Below are 12,927 nucleotides of genomic sequence, written 5' to 3' on the forward strand. Positions count from 1 at the left end.
TTGCATCCTGTTTATCAAAACAGACAGGAAAAAAGTAGCTGATGGAACTGTTTCATATTTGTCTTTTTACTGTTAGTCTCAAATTGGACGATTTTTGGAAAGAAATATAACAACACTCCAAGAAAAAGCTTTATTGGTTACTTTTCCAGGGGACAGATTCAGTAAATACAGCACTACAGGAAGAGGCTGTAGCTGTTACACAAGTCTTTCAGTTTTTAAGTGCTCTTTAATGATGCTGATCAGGAAAATCTTTCATTGGTGGAATTACTTCTCCAGTCTCCAGAATTACATCACCCTAGGAAAGACAAGTAAATGTTTAATTAAAATTTATTTTCATTAAATGTACATTTTATTGTAAAATATTTCAACATTTGTTTAGCACAATAAATGACTATAAACATATAAACATTTTGTTAACTCAAAATTAAGCCAGGCATGGTGGTGCACACCTTTGATCCCAGCACTCTAGAGGCAGAGGCAGGTGGATCTCTGTAAGTTTGAAGCCAGCCTGGTCTATATAGCAAGTCCCAGAATGGACAAGACTACATAGAAATACTATCTCCAAAAAAAAAAAAAAAAACCAAAAAACTTCAAAATTATTTTCCATTTCCATCTTACTTAAAACATTTCAATTTGGATGCTATATTTTCATCTGCACTAATATATATATATATATGTATGTATGTGTATATATATATATATATACACACACACACATATAAAAATCTTTATATATATAAAGATTAATCAAATTATTACAGGAGGAAAGATTAATCAAATTATTGCAGGAGGACTTAAAAATTAAAGAGTTATAGACATATAAAGTACATATTTAGACTGTCTAAATTTGAAGTATGGATACACCTGTGAGACCATCACCACAATCAACTCGATCAGATTTAGTATTTTATTCCTTCCATCTACTCTCTCAATCTCCACCTCCAGTTTTCAGGAAAGTATTAAGTCTGGATAGGTGGTCACTCTGCTCTAGTCCATGTTCAGACGCTACATGGAAAAGCTATTACGCTCTGGCATTCATTTTAATAAGGACGGAGACAGGACAGACTGGGAGGACAGCCTGACCCATACTAGTCACATCAGGAAGGAGAAAACATGTTTTGTTAAGCCAGAGACTTGCAACACTGTCACAGCTTGTTCTATTCTAAATTAGATGGCCATTCTGCAGCTTGTCAAAAGGGAAGATTCTGGAAGTGGTCAACAACATGGAAACAGGAAAGGAACACTGTGCTACAAAACCAGTGATATGGTCTTCTGTACAGAGCCTGGTCTTATCCTTTGTACATAAATGGCAAAATAAACACATAATTAGATAAGTAACCAGGCAAGCAAAGAATAAATAAATATTATTTAGCCAACCAACCAGCAAGTTAATATCCTATTTTGAGACTATGTGGGGTCTGACACACATCAATTACAAGTAAGTAAATAACAGAAGTTTCCTGTTATTTCCTAAAGCAGAATTCTAAAATGGACAGTTAACTAATTTTGATGGTTTGCCCCAAAAGTCCCGTTATAGCTGATAACAGACTATTGTAACATGTGGTGATATTTTATTTGTGCTGAAATGTAATATTTTATTTGTATGTTAATAAAGTTTGCCTGGAGATCAGAGGAAATAGCAAGCTATTAACACAAAAGTCAGGCAGTGATAGCACACGCCCTTAATCCGATCACTTGGCAGGCAGGATCTGTGTGTTCAAGGTCACACTAGGGAACACAGCCAAGCATGGTGACATAGGCCTTTAATCCCAATACCAACCATAGAGAACTGGAGGTCTGTACAGACAGGCAGTGAAGTGAGGTAGCTGGGCTAAGAGCTAATGAGAGGGCAGAAAAGCAAGGCAATAAAGGCGCAGGTTAGACAGGAAGTAGCTCGCATTTTGGAAGCTACAGAGCTGGTGAGGTAAGGTGGTTGGTGGTTCTCACTATTTCCCTGATCTCTAAGGCTTTCATCCCTATATTTGGCTCCATGTTCTTTAAGACTGCTTAGAAATTTGTCTACAGTAACATATGCTACCTAATGGAAGTTTTTGAATTTACAGTTATAGTGGTTCACTCATTATTTGTAGAGATAGACAACATGTTTTAGTATACTAAACAACAGCCTCATAAACAACCAATAAAAATACCAGTTGATTATATATAATATATATTGTTTATATGAAGACTTAAAAATTAAAAGCAACATAGACATAATAAAGTATATTTAAACTGTATACTATAATTTTGAAGTATGGATATACCTGTAAGACCATCACCACAATCAAGATAATAAAATATTTATCATTACAAGATTTAGTATTTTATTCCAAAGTGCTAAATTTTTGTTTTTGAGATAGGAACTCACTATGGAGCCCTGGCTGTTCTGAAAGGTACTATGTAGACCAAGCTGGCTTCAAACTCAGAGATCCTCCTGCCACAGGGGAGGGGTGCTGGGATTAAAGGTAGACACCAACACACTCAGCTTAATTTAAATTGAATTGACAAAAACTATCTCTTCAGGCTTATGCTATAGCCCTTTACCCATGAAAAACTGAGGGTTCCTTCTGCTCTAGGGCAGTCAAGGTCAAAAAACAAGGCTGAGATATATGGTGTCCACTCCTCATTTTCAAATTCAGTTGCTACTTCATACTATCCTCCTTTTCCCCTACAATAATACACAAATACACTTCAGCTGACAGTAAGAAAGGATCATTTTATGCTAATGAGCTTGGCAATCACTTGTAGAATGGGAGGGGGAAATGTACAAGCGGAAAAACTGGAGTTTTGAGACTTACTGGGAATATTCTGGGCTTCGAGTCAACGATGGCATATGGTGTTTTCTGCAATAAAAGTAACTCTGTGTAAATTACAGTGTTAGACTTTCTTCGGAAAATATGTTAGATCTTATCCCAAATTTTCCCAGAACTCTGGGCCCATATAACTGTTAATTCAACATCTCTACTTATGTCAATAGGCATCTCGAAGTTAACCACACCCACAATTTAATTTCCCCTAGCCCCAAACTGCTGCTCCTCTTGTTCCCTATCTTAGCTAACGCACCTGTATGCCCTCAGTGCTAAAAGCCAGAAGCCCTAACTCCTCGGCAGATCCTGCCGGAACCACCTTGATAATTATACCTTGCATCCAACTCATCTCCCCAGGTAACAGAACCTTCCTTGCCCACGCCGCTTGATGTTTTCGCCAGAACTGCTCCAACAGCACCTACTAGCTACCCTGCTTCTACTCATGCCCCCAACAACACAGGGATCACATTTTAACTCAAAATCTCATAATCCATAAAGAAAAAGATGGAGTCCTTGCTGTGATTTCACCCTAGCTAACTTGACTTTCTACCACTCTGCCCCCACTGTACTGCTGGGGTGCACCATGTCACGTGGATCGTTTGAAGAAGGCAGGCACTCCAAGATGAAAGCACTCCAATTTTAAGGCCTATGTGGCAGCAGGAAGGCCCAGTCTCTTCTGATGGACTGAACCACAAACAGCCATACAAAAGTGTATTTATTGATTGTTACTCAAAGTATTTCCTCATACCAAGGTCCCTAATCTTAATTTGCATGTCTTACTGAAGGACAGCATCACATGTCCCCATGACTCCAGTCCTTTATTATGTATTGTTTGAAATATGCAATAACAAGATTATTATTATTACCCAAGACGCACACCTGAAGCGTCTAGTGACCAAAGTCACGAATACCTGCAATGCCCCTTCAGCAAAACAATTTTACAGGTCAAAGGAAACAATCACTGTTTTCCACAAGGATTCTTCAAGGTCAAAGTGCTTCTGAAAAACCGTTGTCCATTCTAGTATCTACCCCAGATATAGTGACTCTGCTACATTCCTACAACACTGTACCCTAGTCACAATGGCTTCCTTGCTATTAGTCAAATCAATAAAGCCTGCTGTGTCCCAGGGCTTTTGTGCTCACTCAACCTTCACCTGAAGTGCACTCCTCCTGGTATCTGCTTGTCCCTCACCTCATTCCAGTTAGGTACCTTTAGTATCACTTCTGCAGAAAGGCCCAATTAAAACAGCAGCTCTGTCATTCTCTACTCCTTTACCCTGCTAATTTCTCTTCCAGAGAATTGATCACCTCCTATAATCATATGTGCCTTTTACTCATGTGCTGATTGCCAGTCTCCAAGACTAGAATAAGCATGTCATGAGGCAGGGCACAATCTGCTGTGTATACTGTTATACCCCTATTTACAGTGCTTTGCATAAGAGCTGCTTAATATATAAATGTAGAACAAATAAACTCATAAAGCATGTATGTCTGTCTGCACAAGATACCATACCAAAATATTTAAAAGATCATTGGCATGATATAAGACAAGGGGACCAGGACTGTGAGAGAAGCTTAGACTATGTTACAAGGGAAATAAAATGTCTTTATTATATGTACTGTGGCCAGGGCCAGGGAGGTGACTCTGGGTAAAGGACCAGGCCTGGCAACCTCAGCTGCATCTCTAGAACCCACATCAAGATAAAAGGAGAAAACCAACTCACAAAATTGTCCTTTGATCTCCCAAGCATATTATGGGACAGCTGTACTCCCACCCACACAATAACAATACATATTTAAAATTTTTATTCTAAAAAGAACTGTGGCCAAAGTCAAGAAGATACTAAATGTCTTCAGAGATGTAGAATTCAGTTACTGAAACGAATGTTACTATAACGAAGCTGTAGAATTTCCATAAACAAACCAAGAGAAAGAGTAAAAGGTAAGTGGCCCCAGACCCCACAGAACAAGAAATGTTGAAATATGTCCACTAGTGGCTAAGAAAGCATGAATCCCTCAGAGAAGTAACCATATTAATGTCTCTTTTTGTCAACCCAATACTGTAGCTTATTAAATATGCTTCTGCTAGAGGAGAAATGTCTTTGCAATCCTAAGACAACTTGGCCACAGAAATGATGAAAGAAACTACACTCTGTATAAAGTGATAAATGCCAAGTTTTAAAAGTTGGGATAGGACTGGAGAGGTGGCTTAGATGTTAAGAGTACATACTGCTGATCCAGAGGACCAGAGTTCAGTTCCCAGCACCCACAATGCTTGGCTCACAGTTGCCTATAACTCCAGTTCCAAAAAAATCGACTCCTCTGGCTTCTATGGGCATCTATACTCATGTGTACATACCACACAGAGATACGACACACACAGACACACAACATGGGCACACGCGCAAGCACACATAAATGGAAAATAAATCTTTAAAAATATAAGTAAGGGTGGGTTGGAAAGGGAAATGGATCTGGGAAGAGCTGGGAAAGAGGTGAGCATAATCAAAACACATTGTAGTTGTATAGAACTCTCAAAGAACTAATAAAAAATAGGTAACTAAAAAAGAAAAGTTGGGATGATCCATATTCTATTGATCAGCAGATTAGGTTCAGGATTGTCTAACAGATTAGGTTCAGGATGAAAATGAAAATGTATAACAGACACACTTCTGATTTGAAGTTGAAAAAAATTGCTTCTTAGAGGCACCAATATACCATATAAACACCTAAAATTAAGATTGAACAAATCAAATTTATAGATAGGTTTAAAGCGCTTAAGAGAAAGTGATTACAATTGTTAAGTGGGATTGTCTTAAGAGTTCAAATTCAATTAGTTCCGAGGTGGTAAGGACAGAATAAGCTTTATCAGAGGTATGGCAGTTTAATTATAAGATAAAAGTACACTTTAAAATGTAAAACTAACAAACTAAATTCCCAGACGAGACTCTGACCACTTCCGTACAGCAGCCACTCTCGGATGTTCACACCTTCCCTGCCAGAAGGCAGTGTTCTTCTCCAGAGATCACCACGCTAAAACAGTGATGAAGTGAGATGGACAGTGACATGAAGAGGCCCAGGGAGCTGCTCGTGAACACGGTTTTCAAGCCCATCAGTACAGAAATGTAAACCATTCTGACCCTTAATAAATTATTAGTACATTTTATTGTTGCAGAAGGGTTTTCAGCTGATTTCTGAGATGAAAAAAAAAAATCCAATTCAAGGGAGCTGGAGAGATGGCTCAGCGGTTAAGAGCACTGATTGCTCTCTCAGAGGTCCTGAGTTCAATTCCCAACAACCACATGGTGGCTCACAACCATTTGTAATGAGACCTGGTGCCCTCTTCTGGCCTGCAGGGATACATGCAGACAGAACACAGTATACATAATAAATAAATCTTTAAAAAAAAAAAAATTCAAATCCCTACTATCCCCTACTAACCTTACTGCTGACCCAGCAGACGAGCCATAACATGGGTCCTTCAGGAACCATTACGGGCAGGGAATCATGTAATTTCAAATCAGTTTGCTTTTTCCCAACTTCGTCTAACGAGTACCAAATTGCAACAGCCTCCAGCTGCTCTGCCTGGTGTAGAACTTTGACTCCTTCGAGCTGCGGTCAATGTTTTGTTTTATTTTTGTTTGTTTTGTTTTACATTCCCTCACAATCATCACGCCATTCTCCCATTTAACAGTGGAGAGTTCGGTTGGGTGTGGAAGCTCATGGATGTCATCAGGTGAGAGTGAGGAGATCCAGGGTTCAAGGCCAGCTTGCAGTATATGAGACTTACTTTCAATACACACACAATGAAGAGTTCCCACTGCTCGTTATACATAAAGCTCCCCTTCTCCCTAGATTTTGAAACTTTCCCCTAAATTGGTCTCAGCTTATTGGGTCAATAGAGAGCCATCTCCTCAGTCTGGAGGACTTCTGGCCGTGCTCATCACTGACTTTCTGTCTTTCCTTCTAACTAGCATAACTTGTTCCCTCACACTCTCCCTTGAATGTTATCTGCCCTCTAACATAATACATATTCCTGGATGTCAGATACTTACTTTTATATATTCTTTCTAGAACAATAAAAAGGACACACTAGGTATTCCATTCTTGTTGCTCGAAAGACATAACGTGGGCCAAGGAGATGGATGGCTCACAGGGCAAAGGCTTGCTGCTGAGCCCAACAATCTGAGTCCGTCCCTGGAGACTACATGGTGGAGTGGAGAACCACGTCCTTCCAGCTGTCTTGACATTCTTTAACCTCCATGGACTAACACCTTTGAAGGTAACAAGCCAATAATCTTGCTCCACTGGACAAGTTGGACTTGTTTCAGGATTCCTCATGACTGCATGCAGATGATGAACGCTGGGCAGGAACATCAGAGCTGAGGCTGCTTTCTTCTTGCTGCTCTGTCAAGCAGCCGCTTCAGCTGTCTCAGACAGAGATGCTGCCTGCCGGAGTGTAACTTAGGGACAGCGCTGTTCCCAGGCCTTCTTAGTGGACAGACTTAGTGAACATGCATACAAGCCCCCGCCCACACTCATGGTTATTTCTCTATCTACCTATGAATAGATAGTAATAACTGAATTCATACCAACACTTCCAATTCTAATCCATTCCCCCAGGAGTTCTCCCTTTTCATGGAAACAACCCCTTTCCACCAGTGTACTTACTTGACCCAGCTCCTCAGTATAACAAATCTGTTGCCATCACCACCCCCTCCCATGTTTAGCCTCCTCACCATAGTTGATGTCTTGGTCCACTTCAGGTTCCTTACTCTTTCTTCTCACATTCCAATATCCTACACCAGGCTGCTGTCACTAAGGCTCCCCAAATAGGCATGCTCAGACGACTCTTAACAACTTTCACTGAACACAAGAATGCCTTCTTTACACTATTTGAGTTCCAACAGCCTACACGAGGAAGTCACTGCTGTTCCTTCTTCCAGGACACCCCAGAAACTGTATGTCCTCCTATTGCCCAGAGTCCAGTGTTATGTACCAACCCTACTGTGCCATCCCTTATCTTTAAAATATGGCAAGTGGCTCTGGACAACCCAGGTAAGATCTTTCCATGAAAAAGTTAATATTTTTGGTCACCCTAGATTCTAAAGAAAGAAAATTATGAAAAATCAGACTTTTAAAAACAAGGGAGAATGAAAGGATGAGGAGACCTCTTTTGAATGATATGACATACCTAAGCTGTGCTAAAAAGGCAGCAGAAATCATTTTCCCGCCTCCTGCTCAGGACTCTAGGTTTAGACACTCTGATCAATTAAACACTACTTCAAGTTATGCATTCAAGTTATAAACTACTTGTATATACCAGTAATTTTTTGAATTTCAAGTTTGAAACTAGTTGTATCTAAGACTACTTAAGTTCAATTAATCTGTTACCCAAAAGAATTCAAAGAACTTCAAAATGAACTTAAAGTGGTGTATTATTTCCTCAGTACAGCATAGCCAGGGAAATTATTGGACAATATTAAAGATAAATTCTAAAAAGCACACATTTAACAAATACTTACAGCTACGTGATATTTGACGTAATAGTGAATAATCCAGAGAGGTATAAGCACATGAGAAACAGCGAAGAGACTGGACCGGTATGTCTTAAAGACCTGCAGAGGGGAAACACAATACGCAAAATAAACAAATACCCTCTTTTTAAATTGTTTATATTTATTCATTTTATGTGTATTAGTGTTTTGTTTGCATGTATGTATGTGTGCCACGAGTGTGCCTGCTGCCATTGGAGGTCAGAGGGAAGAAGGCCTCGGATCCCCTGGAACTAGATGTGGGTCCTGGGGACCAAAACCGGTCCTTGGCAAGAGCCAAGTGGTCTTGAGTGCGAGTCATCTCTGCATCTTCACCCACCCCTCATTTTTATTTTCATTAATGTATTTTGAGACAGGGTCCCACTCTTTAGCCCAGGCTGACCCACTGTGTAGCCTGGCCTGGCTTTGAACATGAAGCAATCCTCCTTAATCAACCTCTGCAGTATTACCAACACGTGCCACTTACTACACCGAGCATGAGATAGCTCATTTTCAATGTGTGTGGAACAAAAAGGAAAAAAAAAAATCCCACTGCCAACAGAGAAACAGTGTGATGGTTACTTTACAAACTTCTCAATGGAACATATCTCCTGACAGATTGGGGCTAACCTACCTACTCCAATATTTTCACTAACTCTGGGACTCCCTGTAGGACAGCCAGAGCCAGAGCAAACAAGGGTTAGGATGAGTAGCATTCTGCAAGACTGCTAGACAGGGTTTAGGATTCTGTAAGATATAAGGCATTCATGTTCAAGAAAAAAGCAAGATTTCGTATTAACATTCAGGTGTTCTAAACTCACTGACAGCTGTTCTGACATACCATTTTAAAAGGGAAAGTCAAAATACAAAAAAAGGGGGGGGGGACGGACACTTTTCTATGGCATCTAATTTGACTAAAACACACCCTTTAAGAAGAAAGACAACCTAGAATCTATGTATTATACCAGATGATTATAGAAGACAAAAAATCATTGAAAGTAAGGTAAGACAAAATTCAACAAATGCTTACTTCCTTAAATCACCAGCTAAGTTATCAACTTGCCACCAGTGACTGCCAAAATCAACAGGCAATGTCAGATACACAAGAAGGGAGAGGCAGCTTGAATTACGGTTGAATTTTACCACCTTAAGTATGTAGTACCCTTTTACACTAATCTCTGTTGCGTTACACTTTGTAGCACAGTAAGATAGTAATTACATGTGGATTTCAATATGAATTCCTTCATGTGACCAGGAGCAAATCCTTCAAAAAAAAATTTTTATGTTTCTCTTTCCTCACATTTAAAATAAGAATTAGGAACTGTTTTTACCATTTAGGAATAAAGAAATGAAGTAATGCATACAAAAACCTCAGCAGAATACTAGGTTCGAAGATAGCAAGAGCCCACTGTTACTTTATTATTATAATTATTATTGGAAGAAATTGAAAGCAATTCCCACATAGTAGGCATTATTATTATTATTATTATTATTATTATTAGAAGTAATTGAAAGCAATTCCCACATAGTAGTCATTACTCATCACGGATATGACATAACAGACTGCAAGAAAATATCCGGAACCCTTAAAATAAAAAATAGCCCTAGAATGGATGATTTGTCTGCTTGGCAAAGTCGAGGAATGCAACTTAAAAGTAAACAAACCGTGCTCAAAGTACATACTGAGGCACAGAAAGGGAGCTTTAGCGTGTGGCAAAGCATCCCAAATAGAGCCCTGTCTTCTGTTGCGATCCCCGAGGCTGTGCTATACCAGCTGGCCCTCTGGCAGCTGAGTGCTGTGTTCGCTGGTCTTTATCACCTCGACCTTACGCATCGCCTACGTGTTCTCAAACACTAAAATCGCACTCTAGTGAATTCTGGCCTGTTACTCTGAGGGAAAGTATCTACAATCGAAAGAACTACATGTGCTGAAAACCTAAGGTCGGACTTCTCAGTACACCCGACAGCCAAACAGGATCATCCTCCCGAAACCAAGCCGCTCCGGGACTCCAGATCCCTGGCCTGGACTCTCGTGATGTGACAGTCTCCGCTAAACCTGAGACCCCAGGCTGACTGTCCCTGGGGGCCCTCCGGGGCACGAACAGGGTCGGGACCGAGAGGAGCGGGGCGTGGGGTGGCCGGGCTGCGAGCCGGCGTGGGAACTGGGACCTGCGTGGCTCATCACTCACCACGTTCTTCCACGGGGCCCCGTCCCGCAGGAAGTTATTCCAGAATTGCTCCAGGGGCCACGGCTTGCGCGGTGGCAACACGGGCTCCCGGGGGCTCAGCTCCTGGTCCTTCAGCCACCGCCTCCTCAGCTCCCGCAGCTGCTGCAGCCGCAGCTTCTCATCCGGCGTGTACCCCGTCATGTCGCCGGCAAGCCTGCCAAAGAGACACGGTGCGCGTCCGAACCCGGGGCCGGTCACTTACGCGCGCGGCCGCGCCTCAGAGCGACCTTGAAGACGCCTGGGAGCGGCGCGGTGTGATGACGTCACACCCAAACAGTGCCTCTGGGCGCCCGCGGACTCCTTCGCGGAAGTCGGAATCTGCGCACGCGCAAAACCCTCTCCTCCCGCCCTGGTTTTAAGATCCCGGATTAAAAGCAAGCTCTGGAAGGTCCCTTAGTTATGGACTACTGGGGCCGGGGAGGAGTGGGGGGAAGAGAAAGTGTGAGAGGTCCTGGGGCTGGAGTTCAGAGAAGGAACTTGGAGGGGAGGGGGCCGGAAGGACGAGGACGTGAGTTCACTGAACCTCGGCCCCGCCCCCTTGAGTCCCTCTCTTGACCTACAGATAATTGCATCCCGATCCCGTCAAGGGACCTGAGCGGCTGTGTCGGTTTCTTCCCGCGTCTGTACTGCAGAAATAAAGAACACTTTATTTGGGAGGATTACACAGGCCCGTCTACTCTTTGATCCAGTCGTCCCCCTTAGAAGCTATCCCAAAGGTATGGTGGTAAAAATTGGCAGAGGTACGCGCGAATATTCATCACGACACAATTTGTAAAACCTTAGCGATCACCTCCTGGATTCCTCAACAGAGGATTAGTGGGAAAGCGTATGGTACTGTAAAGCACTGGAATGCTACACCCGTCGTATAGATAAGCTTTCTATTCACAACTGTGGAGTGACCCCACAATCTATTGTTAAGGAAGAGACAGAGAGAGAGCTACACTCAGTAGAAAGAAGAGTATATGGTATGCTGTCTTTTATTCAAAAGAGAGATGAGCAGTGATTATATATATATATATATATATATATATATATATATATATATATATATTCCCTGAAGTTTTAAAATTAATATAAATGAAAACGAATTTTTTTTTCGAGACAGAGTTTCTCTGTGTAGTTTTGCACTTTTCCTAGAACTCATTCTGTAGTCCAGGCTGGCCTTGAACTCACAGAGACCCACCTGCCTCTGCCTCCCGAGTGCTGGGATTAAAGGCGTGTGCCACCACCGTCCAGCGATGAAAACGAATTTTGTTCGTTGTTGGAGGCCGGGTCTGGTGTAATATAGGCTGGCTTTGAACTTGCTATTGAAGGGAGACTGGGCTTGAACTCCTAATTCTTCTGTCTTCACTACTCATGAGCAGGGATACACCAGTATGCTCAACTTAAAAACAACTGCTTTTGGTGGAAGAGCTGGCCCTGAGGTCATAAGAGCAGGAGAGCTGGCCCTGCTTCTCATCAGCTACAGCACTTGGGAGAGTGGCCCCTACACCTCACCTGGGCAACACAGTAGAGCTGGTGGGATCTGGAGGCATGATGTGAAAGACACAAAGAATAAATTTTTAAAAATTGATTAAAAAGGTTTGAAAACAGCAATATTCTATAGGGAGGATTAGGCTAGAGACCGTAGTAGAAGCTGGCAAGTTGTAGAGATGACTCAGTGGTTAGGAACACATGCTGCTCTTTCAGAAGACCGGAGTTTGTTTACATCGTGAGGCCTCTGGAAGCAGCTCTCTGGAAGACAAGACTATGATCTGCAAGGCTCTCCCCAGCACAGACACCACTAGCACAAATTAGAAGTTTCTAAGACTAGTAGGCAACCGGCAGGTTCCCCAGATCAAAGATAGAAACATTTCAACATCAGTAAATATGAACTGAGGAATTTTAAAATGTAAAATACATCACACCCAGGAAGTCAAAATATTTTGGATGGTTTGTGACTTTTAGGAATCAACTCATTACTTTGAAATCTGATTTTTTTTAAAAATCGGACTTTTTTTACCTAGTTTTTCTGTACAGATTGCTTCTTACAGTAACCAAGAGCTTACAGGGGACACTTTCTTCAAAGAAGTCCTTTAATACCGAACACGGGAAGATCTGGCAGGCCATTCTACAGCCCTTCATTAATGAACCGGTGCAGGGATTGCCTCTGTAGCTGTGGGCTGCTCGGCGAGGGCTGCGCCCTCTTGTGGACAGCTGTCTTGTTGCCTCTAAAATAGCCTTGCCAAAGTCTGGAGCTGAGGCCTCAGTCCAGGGAGGGCCTGGGGTGGAGGAGGTACAGTCCATGAGTTTGCTATCAGTGTGTGATGGGTCATTTGGGCTCACTGTATTCCTCCCTTTTCAATTTTTTATTTACAC

General features: G+C 41.8%; 1 protein-coding gene across 1 annotated transcript; it reads right to left on the minus strand.

Moving 5' to 3' along the window:
- Positions 1-116: 116 nt before the first annotated feature.
- Ndufb6 (NADH:ubiquinone oxidoreductase subunit B6) lies at positions 117-10,833 on the minus strand. The gene is made up of 4 exons (XM_028884066.2): positions 10,531-10,833; positions 8,333-8,425; positions 2,799-2,843; positions 117-295 (listed from the first exon to the last, which is right to left on the minus strand). Exons 1-4 carry the CDS (start codon positions 10,708-10,710, stop codon positions 227-229), a joined length of 387 nt encoding a protein of 128 aa, XP_028739899.1. The 5' UTR covers positions 10,711-10,833; the 3' UTR covers positions 117-226.
- Between the last annotated feature and the right edge of the window lie 2,094 nt (positions 10,834-12,927).

The sequence above is a fragment of the Peromyscus leucopus genome, chromosome 2, assembly GCF_004664715.2.
Source record: "Peromyscus leucopus breed LL Stock chromosome 2, UCI_PerLeu_2.1, whole genome shotgun sequence".
Classification (NCBI taxonomy): Eukaryota; Metazoa; Chordata; class Mammalia; order Rodentia; family Cricetidae; genus Peromyscus; species Peromyscus leucopus.

Coding starts and splice junctions, on each gene's coding strand:
- Ndufb6 (XM_028884066.2), bottom strand. CDS start 10,710: ATGACGGGGTACACGCCGGATGAGAAGCTGCGGCTGCAGCAGCTGCGG. Junction 8,426..10,530: donor GGGCCCCGTGGAAGAACGTG/GTGAGTGATGAG, acceptor TCCCCTCTGCAG/GTCTTTAAGACATACCGGTC. Junction 296..2,798: donor CGAAGCCCAGAATATTCCCA/GTAAGTCTCAAA, acceptor TGTCTTTCCTAG/GGTGATGTAATTCTGGAGAC.